The 18803-nt window shown below is 35.7% G+C and overlaps 1 protein-coding gene across 1 annotated transcript; it reads right to left on the bottom strand.

Moving 5' to 3' along the window:
• Window positions 1–16173: 16173 nt before the first annotated feature.
• On the bottom strand, window positions 16174–18258 carry LOC146886684 (uncharacterized). Its single transcript, XM_085671835.1, has 4 exons — window positions 18115–18258; window positions 17899–18034; window positions 17623–17822; window positions 16174–17556 (listed from the first exon to the last, which is right to left on the bottom strand). Exons 1-4 carry the CDS (start codon window positions 18235–18237, stop codon window positions 16240–16242), a joined length of 1776 nt encoding a protein of 591 aa, XP_085527961.1. The 5' UTR covers window positions 18238–18258; the 3' UTR covers window positions 16174–16239.
• Between the last annotated feature and the right edge of the window lie 545 nt (window positions 18259–18803).

Here is an 18803-nt window from a genome sequence, read left to right as displayed (position 1 = left end):
ACCATTTAAACTAGTACTTTTCCACGTTATACAAACTAGAATTAAATACCATAAATGTTCTTCCTACCCGCATTTATTAATTAATTATTTATTTAATTATTTAATTTTCACGGGTCTTACAGGTTTGTCCTAGAACATGGTCGAATTTCCTATCCAATTGTTTTATATAATTGGTACCTTGATCATGATTTGTATATGTAAATTGCTATTGGACTAACATAATACTATAAATTGGTGCAAAAATTGAAATCAAGTAAACTAGAGGTGTGCTAGAATGAAGAAATTATTTGTCCACCCTCTATCTTTGCCTTCTACATGCATGGGCTTAAGTAGTAATTGGTTTATTACTTAAGTCCCATGTTTGATAATTGTACTTTGTTGCACTAGCATACTGTAACATAACATTTTCCTCCTTTGGCTTGCCCTAGGACATGGCCGAAGCATCCATCGTGGTTGGATGTATGACCGTTGTTTTCCTGGAAGAAGAGGTTTGAAGGAAAATTTTCTCATAGGAGTTGAAGACTTTGTTCGGACAGCTCGACAATATAAATATTATGCTCTTGATGAAGGGATTAGATGTCCATGATTAAAGTGCCAATGCACTAAAATTTTGAAAGACGATGTGGTTAAAGTTCATCTACACCAAAAAGGATTCATACCAAATTACAAGATTTGGACATTTCATGGTGAAGAAATTCCCTCTGTTGATTTGATTGCACAAGAAAATTGCCTTCATAGTTCAAGCACTATTGCACACACCTTTAAGATGGATCAATTTAAGTATATGCAAGAAATGGTGAATGATGCTCTTAATCGACATGCTTCATTTGAACAACAAGACAATATTCGTTTAGAAGAGTCTCCAAATGAAGCCACTTAGAGGTTTTACAATTTATTGGTAAATGCGAATCAACCTGTATTTGAAGGGGTAACAAAGTCGAAACTGTCAGTATGTGTTAAACTTTTGGCTTGCAAATCTAATTCGAACATTCCCAACCAAGCATTAGACAACATGGGAAAAATTATAGGCAAGTGACTTAGAGGTTTTACAATTTATTCGTTTAGAAGAGTCTCCAAATGAAGCCACTTAGAGGTTTTACAATTTATTATTAAATGCGAATCAACCTGTATTTGAAGGGGTAACAAAGTCGAAACTGTCAGTATGTGTTAAACTTTTGGCTTGCAAATCTAATTGGAACATTCCCAACCAAGCATTAGACAACATTAGACAACATGTGAAGGATTCATGCTTTCGATCAAAGTGCCATGTCATTTGTTGTGCTGTTTTCATTGAAGCAAACATTCTTTGTAATCTTGGAATTATAGGCAAGTAGAACATAAACTTCAATGGAATTGGTTTTTTTTGCCTTCTTCCTGCATGGATTGTGTGATACCGAGCTTGTCAACAAAATTTGCATTCAAGCAAGGATGCATCATTTTTGCCATTATCGTTGTCATAAAAAAGCATACACCCATTAACATAACAATCAATCTTCTTAGACTCTAATCCCAACTTTGAAACTAATCTTTTGGCTTCATAATAAATCTTTGGCGAAGAATTATTTGGTGGTGTTAGATCTAAATAGATTTTTCCCATGTTGTCTAATGCTTGGTTGGGAATGTTCCAATTAGATTTATGGGGGAATCAAAACGTGTTGTACAAAACAAAGCCAGAGTGGAAAGATAAATTTGTGCAGCCTACTTGCATCGTGAAACAACATATTTTTTTTTCTCATTATTTCAAGAACTTCATATTGTCGCCTAGCAATATTAGGAATGAAACATACTGGCAAAATGAAACATGTGACTCAACATTATCAATGTTTCGACAAGTTGGTCGTCACGCAGGTAAGGAGTTGACTTATTGGTTAACTAATGTTGAATTCAACTCTGCTCATGTCCATGTGTTAATCAATTGCGCTGAAGATAAATCGTACCTTGAGTATGTTTTAATCTCAATCTCTGCACCTTAATCAGGAAATTTATATACTTACTAATTGTATTCTTATCTAATAGCTCATTCGTTGTGGTTAACCAAGTACATGAAGGAACTGCTTTTGCTCGAATATACTCAGAGTTTCCTTACTAGTTCAAACATCAAGTATGTATGCTCCTGTTTCTTAAACAAATTGTTGTTATCGAAATTCATGTAACAATTTATTGTTGCATATTTGTAGGTTTATAATGCGCCATTAAGTCCCAAAAATCAAGATTTAAGGGATTTGGCAAATTGGCCCATGAGATGCGTAAAAAATGGCACACATACTTTGTTAATGGGTACAAGTTTCACACTAATGAATGGTCCAAAGGAAAGAAGACAAATAATTGTGGTGTGTACGTCAAGGGCATTACAGAGGGTGGTTATGATGATTTTTATGGAATAATTCATAAAATATTTGAGCTAGAGTACAATAGTTGTTTTTCTCCAAAGAAAGTGGTTATTTTTTATTGTGAATTGTTTGATCAATCTAGAGATGGTACAAAGTTGAATCCTAGGTATAATATTGTTGAACTTGAAATGAATAAAAGATATCGGCCTTTTGATCCATTCATTCTAGCAAATAATGTTAGAGAAGTTTACTATGTCCTATATCCAACATTTCGGAGCATTGGCAACAGTGGGTTGTGTGTTGCGATACAAACTAAGCCTATGGGTTACATTAAGTCAAATGAGGTGGAAGAGGATATTCCCTATCAAGTTGATGAAATGTCACATATCCGTGAAATAATTGAAGTAGAAGGTGTATCTACATTGTATGACTTTGATGGTGCTCCTGAAGCATTGGAAGGAAAAATACAAGAAGAAGATGAAGAAGAAGAAGATGAAGATCACCAAGAAGAAGAAGAAGAAGATGATGATGATACGACGAGTATGACGATCATGACAAAAATGATGAGGAGGAGGATGACGACAATGATTGAATTATTTAGTTGTTGTGAGATGTTGTTGTGGTTGTTGTAATTGTTAAATTTATGTAAAAGAATCATTAATTATGTTTTGGCAAACTTTATATATATCACTTATAAAAGTATTATTTTGTGGTTGGTAATGTGAAATAACATTTGTCATTTTAAACTGTAAAATAACTATCTTGTTGATATTTGATGTTCAATTTTGTGGTTTTATATAGTTTGATTGTTGCAATGTCACCTAGACGTCCATCTAGTCTCGATAAAGGGAAGAAGATAACAAAGCTAAGAAGACAGCCACCATGGTATATCATAATGGTTCCTGGACAAATACCACATAGTGCGCCCATTCAGGCACCATCACTTGTTGGGGGTACCCACACCACACACTGTTGTGGCTACCACACCATCTACATCCATTTCGTCACAATCCCCTTTTGTGATTCCTACACCACACCCTATTGTGGTACCTGTAACATCCCGTATAGATATTACTAATTTTTAATAAAATATATAAATTAATAAAGACATCACATTTAATAATAATACATCATTTCCCAAAAGCGTAGGAATTTTAAAATTTTATTACTTCCAAACATAATTCCAAAAACCATAGTTTATAAGATTGAAGTAATAAACAAAACGTCTTATGAGAGATTACAACTTATTTCCAAAAACATAAAACATAAAAAAAACTCCTCATGCTATCCCGGCTCCATGACTAAGTCTCACCAGCACCACCTGCATCAACATCATCTGCTCACGTGTACCGCACACACGATCATCGCCAAACACAAGTAGATAGGGTGAGCTTAACAGATAAAACATATAACAATTGTATACACATATATAACACATCAATATAAACAACACAATCATCCCCAATTAAATTTCCATCCTTTTAAATCATACCGCCTGGCCACAACCAGGTTATTCGTGTTCTACATCTTCTAGTGATTACTTCAAGATGACTTTCTGTCATACCTATCGGCCACAACCGATAGAGCACGTGCGAGAAACCATGTTACGGATCATACACCGTCACGCCAGGTGGAGTTCCCAAATACGAACATAGTTCGCAACGTCCTAAGACTACCAAACTCGTCAGTCAGAGGTGTTAAAGGTCAGGTTGGGGGTTCGATTCCCACTGGCAACAACTAGGGGTGGCAAAACGAGCTGGGCCCAACGGGCCAGCCCGTCAGCCCGTGCTAAAAGGAACGGGCTGGGTTGAAGATTTCAACCCGTCAGCCCGTTCTGGCCCGTCCCGTCCAGCCTGTCAACTTGACGGGCCAAAGTACGGGCTGGCCCGTTCTGGCCCGTTGGCCCGTTTTAAAAAAATAAAATACAATAAAAATAATTAAAAAAATTAATTTTTTAGATTATATATTTTAAATGTAGAAATATATAATAGTATTGTAATTTAAATCATTAACACCTACAAATTAAGTTTGAATTATTAGTTATAATTGAATAATTTAATATGTAAATTTAATAATTATTTTAACTTATCTAATTAAAAACATTAACTAATCAATTAAAAGTTAAAATAATATTTTATTTGATTAAATATGACTTTAATAATAATTTATATGTATATATAAACAAATTTAAAAAATAAAACAAATTAAAAAATTTGAAAACTAATTAAAAAAATTAAATAAAAAACTAGACGGGCCAGCCCGGCCCGGCCCGTTAGCCCGTCCTATACGGGACGGGTTGTGAATATTGGCCCGTTTCTGTTTGACGGGCCAGCCCGTCCCGGCCCGTTTTTTGACGGGCCACATACGGGCCGGGCCAAAACGGGCCAGGCTGGCCCGTTTGCCACCCCTAGCAACAACCCACCCAGTATGAATGGACGAAGAAGGGTAATGAGTTGGGGTGCATTGGGCTGTAGTAACCTGACAGCCTCTGGGGCCCGAGGAGGGGTAGCCAGGGATGTTATAGGACGTCTCTCACTTCCAGGCGCATAAGTTCCAGGAGCCCTCTGTGATCCTCGTAGTCGCCTGGCGGTCCAGCACCTAGCGCCAGGCACTATACCAGTATCTCGAGTGATATTGGTTTTGAATCTTCCAAACTGTTGGCCCACTCTATATAAGTAGCAAACACTCGCAGCAAACCTTCCCCCAATCCTGGTCAAACCAGCTTCCAGGTGACTTAACCTTATCATAAATTCCTACACTATCATTTAAGTTCTTTACCCAATGTTATTAATAAGTGATGTTGCTCCAGTTCAACCTTGCTATATTCACTCATTCCACTGTTAAGCATTATACCTCGTTTACTATATCACTCACTCCATATATTACCTTAGTTTCCTTACCTTCCAATAGCATAACCATCATGCTTTAATAATGCATATCCTACCATTCCAATTAGGACCCATTTCCTTACTCTTACTCATTGACCATTCAGTTTATCTTCCTAATCAATAATTCTCTGATTCTTCTTAATGTGACTTCTGTTTATTTAGAAATAAAAACTAGCCAACGCCATCATGTTTTAATGAACATACATGATACTCTCCCCATCCTTCCCTATATGTTTAGTTCTCCTAAGGCAATTACATATCTCAATATCAACTTACAAGACTTACTCCAGTTTCCAAATCTTGCCAATGCCTCCCACACATACATGTTCAGCAAACTCTGACATGGCGCCTGGCGGCAACCATAATGCCGCCAGTCGGTTCCTGTAGTTTTCCCAGAAACTCCTAAATTCCTCCAAGTCCTGCGAACCCCGACTTATGCACCCAATTTTGATTCACTAAATGTTACAGTTCTATAGCACATGATACACATTCCCACCGCATTTATTCACTCTTTCTAATGCAGTTAAAATACAAATTCTTCCTTAGGATAACGAGATTCCAATTTCTAACTCTAAACCCTCTATCCATTGTTTCATTCGATTACGACCTTAATTAAGTTACTATACCCATCGTTTGACATCAAAACCACCCTTTAATAATTACCATTAACTTTCCCTCTGATCAGAATCCACCCAGAACCCAGAAAACCCTAAAATCGAGCCAATATGGCTCGCATTGCCTAGTGGTTCAATCATCACCGCCAGGCCCTTCATTAGAGAACCCAAAAATGAGCTACAGGTTTTGCGTCGCCTAGCGTCACCTGGCGGTACAAGGGAACCCGGGAAACACACCAGTATTATGAGTCGCCTAACGGCTATGAATAGCCCGCCAAGAGGTTTCTGGAAATTTTTCAGAATTACGAAATTTAACATACAATAGAGGTTCATGGAAATCAAACACATGCGTAAATCATACAATTCATGCTTAACATAAAACTTAACGTGAATTACTCCTCTAACCTGGTTTCCTTTGCTACACTTGAAAATTCTCCCTTCACCAAGGACCTCCTTTGTCTCCTCTCAATTCAGCTCCAAAGCCTCACTCAAACCTCACCAATCTCAATAATTCGTGCTCTCTTTTCTGAGTAAAATTCCAGCCTTGCAAAACCTTCTCTCTTTCCTCAAAATGACCTTTTAAATGGGTCTTAATGTGGGTTTAATGTAGCAAAACGAAAATGGTTTAATTTGGGTGTTTATTGCCATTCATGGTTGCATTATGGATTGTTTTTCAGCCACCTCTAGGCTGTCATTCAACTAAGGTTTCCCCTTAACTTTTCATATTCAGTCCAAAACCAAAAATACCAAAAATAAGGTTTAATTTGGGTTCTCCAAGGTTTGAACGCACAACCTCCAAATTCGTGTTTCTTGCTAACTAATATAATTCAATTACTATATCATTCCACAACATGATTGTATACATAAAAATATAAAATCACATAAATAACACATAAATGGCATACATAGGACTTGAACCCAAGTCCTCTCACATAATTAATTACTCTCAACCATTTGAGCTAGTACTTTTCCACATCATACAAGTTAGAATTAATTACCATAAATGCTCTCCCTACTCACATTTATTAATTAATTAATTAATTAATTAAATTCCACGGGTCTTACAGTACCCACACTAGACCCTACCATGGTACCCACACCACACCCTATTGTGGTTCCCGCACCACCTACCTCCACATCACAACCTTCCCATCAAGGACCATCCCCTGTCATGGTTCACACTTCTTGTAGACCTTCCTCATCCTCTAATCCCTCTCCTGATGTTGCTCCTGTAGCAGATGCTCCTAATTCAGCTGTTGATGATGTTGTCCCTCCTCTCCATAAGCGACCGATGATTGAGCCTTTTAATTGAAGGTAATATCTGATTATCTTAAATACTAATTTGTATGCCATGACTTGTTATTTGCCTTGCCTTTTTTTTATGACTTTTATGCATTTATATTTAGGTTTGTTCCTTCTAGAGTTGCTTCTCAGGCCATCACAAGATTTATTAAGCAATAGTTCCTTTCGCCTTGGCCATCATGGGGAGTGTAAGACCCAGGAAAAATAAATAAATAAATATTTATTTATTTAATAAATGCAAGGGCGAGAATCTCTAAGTTAATTAATGTGAAGAGAGAAGACAAGGAATAGTACTAGTTCAAGTGGTTAAGAGTACTTGATTATATGAAGGACTTGGGTTCAAGTCTTGTGTATGACATTGTGATGTTAATTATTAAATTTGTTTTGCGTGGGGATAAGATCTCGTGACTTAATGTATAAGCACATGTGTGCATAAAATATCATGAAACATGAGTTGGTTGAATTAGTTGTACAATTACTTTAGGATCGATTGGTTGTGTGTTCGAACCTTGGTGAACATAAAATAGTTCTTTTGCGCTCATATTATTTTGGCGATGAGGATAGACGTTCAGAAAACCCTAGCCGTCATAGAAGGAAACTAGAAGGGCTGGAAACTGTCAAGTAAATGACAATTGATGGTAATGCCCGTTTTAGTGTGGAGGCAAAGGTATGACTCTTTGGAGCAAAAAGAACTCTAGAAGAGCTTTGATGCGGGAAATCCAGGTTAGGGGAGCTGTCATTTCTTGTTTTAATGATATTATATGCAATTACATTACGTATTGCTGCATGAAAACCTCCTGAATCAAATTCTTTTATCGTTTAACCTCTTGATGTTTGTTGTATGCGATTTTAGAGAGAGTATGTGTATGCTTGTGGTTTCTATTGTATTGAGTACTCTATATGACTCCATCACTATTATGATTATTATGGTTCTTGTTTTTTTGACATGCCGAGATGTTTAGAATTTTTCACCTAAATGCGACACAATTATTAATATTTTATTATTATTATTATTATTCCTATTATTATTATTATTATTTTATTTTACTATTATTTTACTATTATTGTTATTATTACCATTTTGTTTATTTATGATTTTATTATCATTATTATAGTTTTATTATTATTCTTTATTTTGTTATTATTATTATTATTATTTTTCTATTATTGTTTTAACTTGTTAGTATTATTGTTTTATTATTATTGTTTCATTTTATTTCATTTGATTATTGTTTTCGTTATTTTTATTTTTATTGTTTTGTTTTATTTTTATTTTTATTATTATTATTTTTGTTGTTGTTAGTTTTATTATTATCATTATTATTTTTTTATTGTCCGTGCAATATTTTGGGGCAATGGTTATGTATTTTTCCTGCTTTTGTATATTGTTTGGTTGTCCAGGATTATGTTGGACTATTATCCAGTCATGTGATTATGACTGGATAAGCATATTTCATGTTATGGATTGTATGTATAGTTTTTGGGGTTCTTTGGAACTTGCTTCAAAGTGCCAAAAACCAGTATTGTGATGGACTATTATCCAATCATGTGATTATGACTAGATAAGCATATTTCATGTTATGGATTGTATGTATAGTGTTTGGGGTTCTTTGGAACTTGCTTCAAAGTGCCAAAAACCAGTAGCAGTGACGCTACTGATGTGGCACCTAGCGGCTTGGGTGTGTTGTCTGACTACTTGGGGTGTGCTGCCAGGTGATAAGGGAAAACCAGAGAAGCTTGGAACGCATGGCGCCTGGCAGAAAATGTGATCTTGCCAGGTAGAAATGATCTGGTAGAGGCTCTAAAAAGCGTATGGTGCCTAGCGGCGTGACGTGTCCGGCAGGCGGTCTGGAACCAAGTTCCGCCTAGCGACGCAAGAGGTGCGCCAGGCGGTTTTGGGTGCAGAGTTGGATCGCGAGGAGGAATTCTACACAACTTTGGATGAAGGTCATGATGCGATGCTTTGGCTGGGGGTCCAGTTACGAGTGTAACTTGTATTGGGTTAAGACGTGGCCACTCGAGGTTGTAGCCTGGTGGTTTAGGAAGTCCAGTGGAGTGTGCGAGATCGTGACTCATATGACGAGGTTTTGGAAGATTGCCCTCTTTAGTGCAACTGAATGAGTTTGGTAGTCTTGGGGTAACTACAGACTACAGTTCGTTTTGGGGAACTCCACTTGGTGTCGCAGATTGTGGCCATGACAATTTATTCCCGCGTGTGGACTATTAGGTGGTGGCCTATAGTCGGAGGGGCGAGTAGACACTCGTGCAACAAAGATCGATCAGTGGACTCATCAAAGGGTGTAGAATCAAGAGGCATCCAACATAAGGTTTGGAAGTTAAAGAACCAGGGATTTGGGGCTAACACAAGTTAGGGTTATGAAATGCTTTAATTATGTCATGTTTTAATTGTCCTTCTTGTATTTGAGCTCACCCTATCTGTGTGTGTTTGGCGATAATCATGTAACTTGTTACATGGGAGCAGATGTTGATGTAGGTGAGCGTGTGGATGCCTAGAGTCGGAGTGGGGACCAGCTGTGGGAGTTTTTACTAGTTTTCTTCATGAACTATTTTGTAATGAATATTATGCACAATTAATCTTTGGAATAATTGAATGTCGTTTGGATTTTATAATTGGCATGTTGAAATAAAGATTTAACTTTTCCCTCATTTTGGGAAATGAATTATCATAAATGTGATTTTATACTTGTATCCCTATTTTAATTATTTAAATTAGTAATATCCGGTCGGGATGTTACAGGGGGCCATACTTCCAGAAGAGAAAGAACCTTTATGGCAACGATTTAAGGTAAAATGTCATGAAACTTATTTTCATTACGTATTTATGTATGTATTTCAAATCAAAAATAGATGTTCACTACTATTAGACTTTAAATACCATGCATATTGTGTTGTCGAGATCATATGTACTTGATTTATTTTTACAGATGTTGGTTCAGTGGAGACTTGAGCACGAAGGTCAAATTCAAAAAAAAATTCCACTTGAGAGCATCTCATAGGCTATCTGAGATGTTTAGAGATGCCCGGATTGCAAGAGAGCGCCCTTATTGGATTGGGGACCATATCTAGAATCGATTGCTAGAACATTGGAATTCTCTTTCTTATCGCAATAAATGTATTATAGCCCAGAGGAATAGAGCTTTAGAAAAGGGTGGGACCCTACATACAAGTGGTTTCATTATCACACATGAGCATGCCCTTCGTATGGTATAAACCTTAATTCTTTTTATTTTCATATTATGGTATAATTTACGTCTTTTAAAATCAATGTATATATATAACCCTTTATTTTGTTAAAGGCAAAAGAGTTGGGGCGAGAGGCATATATTGATGAGGTATTAACCAAACTCATCTTCGTAAGGGATCTGGCCAGTTTGTTGATGAAAGGTCTCGAAAACACATGTAAGGAAATCCTTTTACTATTTATTATTTCCTTTAAACTTAAATGTTGTACCTTATTTAACTAATTTGTCATTATTTTCTTTAACAGGAAGAATTTTCAACTAGACTCTCATAGGTCAAATCTTAGCAAGGGTCTTGTGTTGATGCGTCAGAGCATAATCATGATGTTGATAAGGAAGACGTCATTAGGACACAGTCCTAGGTTGATGTTGTTGGCAGAAAAAATAAAGGAAGACTTTATGGCACTAGAGAACTTGACAAAGGTTACACTGTTGGAAGAGGTATCCATAAACAACAAGCATCTTCTTCCAGCAGTGTTGAGGAGGTTGTGAACCGACTCACGCAATGACTAGAAGAACATGATCAGGCTTATGAAAATTTGAGAAGTCAGTTTCAAAGCTTCCAAAATCTAGTCATGGCCTTTCTACCTCCTGATGCCCACACCCGTCTTCAACAACAGCATTCCAGCCCAACACCGCCCCAGCAACAACCCACTGCAGTCCAACCCACTGCAGTCCAATCCACTCCACTCCAACCCACTCCACTCCAGTCCAACCCACTCCAGTCCAACCCACTCTAGTCTTGCCCAGTCTAGTCCACCGTAGTCCAGCCACAAACTGAGCCACAAGAAGACCCTGCAAAAGAAAATCATTTAGATGATTATGTAGATTATTAGGAATTTTTTCTATATTTAGGTGGGGGGAATGTTAGACCCGGAAAAATTAAATAATTAAATAAATAATTATTTAATAAATGCGGGTAGTAGAAGCCTTTATGGTATTTAATGTTAGTTGTTGTGACGTGGAAAAGTACTAGCTCAAGTAGTTGAGAGTACTTGATTGTGTGAGAGTACTTGGGTTCGAGTCTTATGTATGTCATGTATGTGTTTTTTGATTTATTATTAATTTTAATCATATGCATGATTATGTTGGGTAATAACATAACTATAGAATTAAAGGAATTAACACAAACATGACTTGGTTGAATCGGTTGTGTAATTGTCTTGTGATTGAGTGGTTGTGGGTTCAACCCCTTGCTGAGAACAAATTGATCTCTTTATTTTTGTTAAAATACTTATGGTCTGAATGTGAAAGGGTGGGAAAACCTAGAGAGACAATGGGCAGTCAAGGGAGTTGGGAAACAACCCATAATGGTCTATAAAAGGTAATTATAGACATTAAAAAGGGTAATTTCGTTTTTTTTCATTAACTATAATTAAGAACCATATAAAAAGGGAAATTTGGGTAATTAGAAGGGTTTTGTAAAGTCTCAAATCTAGAGTGAAATGGGAGCACGAGTTTGGGGTGCCAAGGGGAGTCAGAGAGAATCAAGAAATCTGAGTTTTGAAGAGCAAAATGGGGGGTTATTGGTGGTACTGCAAAGCTAAGGTTAAAAGACCCAATTGAGCAAGGAATTCTAGGTTAGGGATGCTCCTTTCCATGCAATTATATGATTGTTGAGGCAAATTTCGTGTGTAATGTAATATGCAGTAATTAAGTAACTTTGCCATATAATTTGCTTGACAACATGCTATGAATTGGGGTATGGGATTGTTTTGTTGTAATGTGATAAAACCTTATGAGTTTGTATGGAAATTATGTTATTTTATATACTGTTAGTATATAAGGTCTGATTTCGCATTTTTGGGTGACTAATTTGGTGTCCAAATCATACACATAATGTTGTATCCTGTGATGAATTGTTTGGCATAGTGGGATGGGATTTTGGGCATTTTGGGATAGGTTTCTGCATGCATGACAAGGAGGATAGGTGCTATTCTCGCTCAAGCTAACTAGGCTCGCCTAGGAGAGAATAGCAGAAACGAAATTCTAGGTTGTGTCTGCACATCTCGCTCAAGCGAGAGCAGCTCGCCTAGGCGAGAAATCGCGTAGTGGTGAGTTTGTGCTCGAGGGTCTGGCTCAGGTGAGGAGCCCATGGTTTGAGCGACAAAGTACCTCGCTCAGGCGAGAGGTACTCGCCTAAGCGAGAAATCGCAACTAATGAGTGTGTGTTCTAATGTCTCGCCGCCTAGGCGAGAGATGTTATGTTGAGCGAAGTGAGATCTCGCCCAAGCGAGAGGAGCTCGCCTAAGCGATTCTTCGCACGTAAACCATGGTAGCACGCTCACTCAAGCAAGGAAGCTAGCTTGAGTGAGACAAGCCTGGTCGCTGAAGCTAATGCTTCTAGCCCAAGCGAATTTAGTGCAGTTTATGTGTATTGTTGTGCGCATGGATGCGAACATGGATCAGAAGATGTTGTACCATGAGCAGGTAGGTTCATGGATGGTGGTTGGCATGTGATGGTATGAGCAGGGAGGCTCATACCCAATTACTCTCCTGTGGGGATACAAAAGTGAGGTAGGTTCGTATGTTTCGTGCTCACAGTTGAGAGATGTTGCGTGCGGGGAGGTACGTAGCTGGTGGATCACATGTGTTGGACTACGGGCGGGCATGTCCGTAGAGTAGGACTACGAGTGGGGAGGTTCGTAGAGGCAGGACCACGAGCGGACAGGTTCGTATGAGCATCATGAATCCTGAGTCCATGGCTAACTTTGTTGATTAAATTGGAGGTGTAAGAGCCTTGGGGGTATTATGGATGTAATTATGGTCTAACTATGAGAATATCATTGGGTATATTTGTATTATTAAACTGATACGAATTGATATGTCTCTTATAATCTGTTGAGCTCACCCTTTCTGTTTGTGTTTGGCGATGATCGTGTAACGTGTTACACGGGAGCAGATGATACTACAGGTGATCCTGAGGGTGCTCAGGCTACGGAGTGAGGCTAGCTAGGATAGAGCTAGGGATTTTATTACTGCTTTCATGGTTTTATTTGAAACTTATAATGACTTTTGATTTAATTTCATTTGAGTATTGTCGCATTAAATATTAAATTTTATTTTCCCGCGTTTGGGATTAATAATATTGCGACGTTTAAACTTCTTTTTATATCTTTGAATATTTAAATAAGTAATATTCATTAAGGATGTTACAGTAAACATACATGACATGCCTAGTTTTGAGAATGAAGAAATAAAATTCATTCATCCCTCCATACCTCGTTGTGGAGGTGGAGTGTTTAAGTAATGCGTAGTCGCATATGGTTCAATGCGAGGGACATTTATTGATATGGATGCACGATGCATTCTAGGATCATTTAACATTTGTGGAACTGACAAAAATAAACATGAGTTTGCTATATACCAGGACATGTACTCCAATGTGTGCACAAGTGGCCTAAGCATCGGTAATCCATTTAACGTTAACTCATGTCGGTTCTTCCAAACCTCTATCCATTACGCATGTCTAGTAACCCAGTTCTCATCTTGTCTCCCCCTCATGTCTAATTTATTTATATGATCGAGGTTGTTGGGTTCTTTAAGGATGTCTTGTGATAGCCTAAATTGTAACTTCACCTATCCGACTAGTGCCATTCAACAATGTCAAAACAAATTAAAGTTGTGCATGACGTCCATATTGCTTGATCCCGATATGCTTCAAAGTGAATTATAGAGTCCAAACCCTCATAAGGAACCCAATTAAATTACAAAAGTAATTTTAAAGGTAGTAAGTTATTTAGGTTTTTTTGATTGCTATACAAATGTAAAATGTTACCTTTTTCTGTTGTATGTGGTCTATCCTTGTACAGTATTCGGCTAAATCATTGTGGGGAACATTTTTGTAGTATAGTACTCAACCTTCGTTCCATTAGCAAATAAGCGGGAAAGTTGGTCGTACTCTTGAAATGGGTACAATAAAGGGCATCTGAAACCATGCCCATGATTGTAACAATGAAGCACATCCACCCATAGTCTTGGCACATCGATATGTTACTCTGCACATTTCTCTATACAAGACCTGAACCCCAACTATATCTCTTGGTTCTTCGAAGATTACTCAAATAGTTCAAGTACATTAACTGTACTTTATTCCCAGTCTTATCGGGCATTAAAATCCCTCTAATCAATCCTAATATATAAGCTCTGACATGTGCATGAATGACCTCAATATTGGAATTTTCATCTATAGGCAATAAATTTTCCCTTAACCATTTTAGTTTGATCATAAAACCTACAATAGATTCCCCTTTAACTAGTGTTATACCTAATAAGGTATCACACATCTCGTCCCAATCCAACATACTTGGATTAATGATAGGGGGTCCATCGACACGAAGGCCTACATGAAGTGACACATCTTGTAAGGTTATGGTGCATTCTCTAGTCGGCAAATGAAAAGTGTGTGTTTCAGGCCTCCACCTTTCTAGCAAGGCAGTTACTAAACCATGATCAACCCTTAGATGTCTCAATTTCGACACACCATTAAACCCTGCATCCTTTATTATAGAACAATAATTAGACGTGGTTCAGGCATGGGGTAACAAAAAAATGATACAATGCTCCCTTCCGCATCCTAAACAACCAAGTAACATTGGTAAGTTCACATAAAAAAAGTAACATTTGTCTCGAGGTGAGGAAAGCAAGCCCAAGGTTAGTGCATGGTTGTTATTATTATATCTAGTGATGTTTGATTGGTTTTGATTTGTGTATTAAATTTTGGTTCAGCTGGTGAATAATATACTACCAAAACCATGTAATTGAGGGAATAAGAACACATAGGGAAGGAAAGTGCATGGGGAGAGTGAAACATTGAGGATGCTAATACATTAAATGCTTCAATTAATTTATTTTAGCTCATACATTAAATATAAATAAGAAAATATATTATTACCATTGAAACACATTTTAAGTATTGGAGTTGTAATTTATCCATTAACCATAACTAAGTCCTAACTCACCTAAATAAGCTCTTCTTTTATTGACACTATGTATAAATTGGTTCTTAATTTTTACCATTTAAAATTTAACATAAAAGTTAGAGTCTTACTCAACTTGAGTTTGATAGAATCCATTGTTCAACATTAAATTTTATTATCTGACTAATAAATTCAGATAATAAATTGGCTAACATTAATTTATATTTAAAATTTTAGTATTTGACTCATAACATTAAATGTTATTGATTTGTGAAAAACTTAATAAATTTTCAGTTTCATATAAAAAGTAAGAATTAATATTTAATTAGATTAAGTTAACAATAATAATTTTTAGATTAATGTTTAATATAAATTATAATTAATTAAATTATTTAATCTTACAATTTTTTGCTGATTTTAGTTTTATTCAAAAAATATTTAATTTGATTAAATTAACATATGATCATGTTTATATTGATATTTAGTATAAATTATAATTATTTAATTTTTTTATAGTTCGATGTTGCTTAAAAAAAAGGTTTATGCTTAAACTTGAAAAGACCATATAGATCAAATTATTTCTAGATGAACGTAGTTTGCAAAGGCAGGACCATCATAACTTAAAGACGTTTGTTAACATATTCAGTTAGAGCTTCTTTTACAAATCTCTAAATGACATGATTAGCGTTGTGTTGGATTCTAGATGCAAAAGGCTTCAATTTGAGTATTATAAAATACTTTCTGAACCTTTGTACGAGATGCTATTTAATCTGGAAGTTCAAAGCAGTTACTTGGGGCAAAGACAGGTTCAACCATTCTTGGTTCAATTAGCAAAGCTGGGAGCAAACCCCTCCTATTCATCTTATATGCTTAATGATAAATCAAAATTGTCAAGCCACTTTGGACATAAGTCACTTAAAATAAAATTAATTGTTTATTCCTTCAATTTGTAGAAGACTTTCCTTATAAATTACCAAAGAGAACATACCACCATGTGCTTTGAAACCAACCTTTGTAATTTTGTGAGTACTTAAGTCAAACCAAACTAGTTCACCATCATGTGTTTCAAAGAGTATATTGCCCATACTCCTTGCTCCAATAGGTCTTGCATTGCAAGGTAAGGGTCCAAGAGTAAAGAGTTTATTCCATGTTTCTTTCTTACCAAGCTCAGTCAAAATTGATATGTAAAAGATCTTTGTACATTCATAATTGGACATCAAAGCAATTGACCCATTTAAGAGAAACAAGTATCGGTTCACACACCACATATCAAAATCATCACATATGTCTAAAGGTATGTCTAAAGGTGTGAGGGTTGTGTAGTATGCCTCATTGCTCATGTCAAATGATACCAAGTACACATCATTTTTGGTTTCACATAACCAATGGCACATTCCATCAAAGTAGAAATTACCATCAAGACCACATTCCATTGAAAAAGTGATATCAATTTTAACTTTTCGCCAAGTGTTACTTCTTAGGCTATAAATCTCATATAAGGGTGTGTAATCCCATTCAGTAAAATCTTCATCCTCCCTGGTGCGAGGTTCCATACATCTAATCACCTTATAATCATCTCTAATGAAATCATAACCAAAGCCCAAATATCTCATTGAATGAAAGACATGAAACGGCACAAACTCAGTTGGACTGCGAGGAATGACCTTTAGTTCACCGGTAGCTGGATTCCATAAATACACAGATTTGATTTGATATAGGAAAAAACAAAGAATCCCATTAACACTAGAAGAACCCACAAAATTATTTTTAGAATGGTGACCCTCTAGTGGATTTGTCCAATATAATTTGTCCACATTTTGAAAGCTCTCACCATAAAGTAAAAAAAAAGAGGGCTTATAAATAAACTCGTCATCAATGTATCTAAGACATAGAATGACAGATGTATCATCATAGAAGCAATGATGATTAGATATGAAATTAATATAAAAGAGATCTACGAAAAGTGAATTTTCAAACAAGAGGTCCCATGATTTACATAGGCTTCCAAATCTCTTAAGAGATTTCAAAGGAAGTTTGAAAAGAATTGAGAATGCAAGATCATCATGTAAATGGTTATGAAGCTTTTGGGTCAGAAACTTGTTCTCCATCTCTTGTCTATGCCAAAAGTGAATGAGTTGCCAATGATCTTTGGTATTCTCACTCCAAAGGTAAATGGGATGGATAATGAGTTTGCAATGTTTGTTAATGAGATTCTTGATGGTGGTCTCTTCCAAGTACTTCAACTAATGAAGAAAAAATGAGTTAACAAAGAAAATAACATGAAAAATGGGTTAAGTTAATTTATGTACCTGATCATCCTTCAGGAAGAGAGTGATTTTGGTTCCTCTTGAGAGGTGTTGGGCATTAATATCCTTGGTAACAATAAACGAGCCATCGTGTTGAGATTCCCAAATATATTGTCCAAGGTCATTATACTGAGAGGTGATGATAACCTTTTGAGCAACCAAAAAGGCAGAGTAGAAGCCAACACCCAAATTATCGATCAAATCTAAAATAGATACACACAACATTACAATTAATCAACATGCAAAGTGAATGAAAATGGAACATTGTCACAAACATACCATCGCTAGTCATTCCAATACCATTATCGATGACAAAAAGTGTTTTATTTTCCTTGGGAGGGACCAATCTAATAGACAATTCGTCATCTAAAATTTTCATGTCGGCAAGCCTCTCAAATCGACTTTTATTTAAAGCCTATGAAGGTACATATTGATTAATAATTGTTCCAAAAAAGAAATGTACAAATATAAAATCAAATTTAAATGATAACTTACATTAGAAGCATTGTTAATAAGTTCGCGAAGGAAGATTTCTTTGTTGGAATAGAAAGTCTTCTTCATGAGACTCAACATCTCACTCATCTCACCTTCCAAAACCAATGTCTCAACATTCACCATTGCAATTGCTTTGTAATGATAACAAACTAGATTGGATCAATATAATGAAACAAAGTTACTAATGATCATCTTTTATATTCATTAACACATCCACTAAGTATAACCATTTAATGCGGTATCATCCTTAATATTTACTTTTAATAATTTAATTTTAAAATAATTATCAATTTTTTAAATTTAATGAATTAATTTTTAAAATTATTTTTAATCATTATTACCTTCAATTGTAGTATTCTTTTTTTTTTCTTTTTTTTTTTCGAACATCAAATAATTTTTTACTTTAAATTTGTAATTAAGTCATTATTTTAATACAGCATAAAATCGTTGAATTTAATTTCATTATTACAAATAATATTGTTGGAAATATATTATAAATATAGTAATAAAAATAAAATAAAAATTGAAACAAATATTGTACAGTTTCATAGTATATTTTGTTTAATTATATAATTATACTAATTAAAACTTTATTAAATTCTATTAATTAGTAATTCGTTGAAGTATCTTATAATTTATCTTAATATATTAATATCTTTTAATAATATTTATGTTAATATAATTATTAC

The sequence above is a fragment of the Vigna unguiculata genome, chromosome 4, assembly GCF_037176805.1.
Source record: "Vigna unguiculata cultivar grain cowpea cultivar isolate G323 ecotype 2 chromosome 4, ASM3717680v1, whole genome shotgun sequence".
NCBI lineage: Eukaryota > Viridiplantae > Streptophyta > Magnoliopsida > Fabales > Fabaceae > Vigna > Vigna unguiculata.
This window is presented reverse-complemented; position numbering and strand designations above follow the sequence as displayed.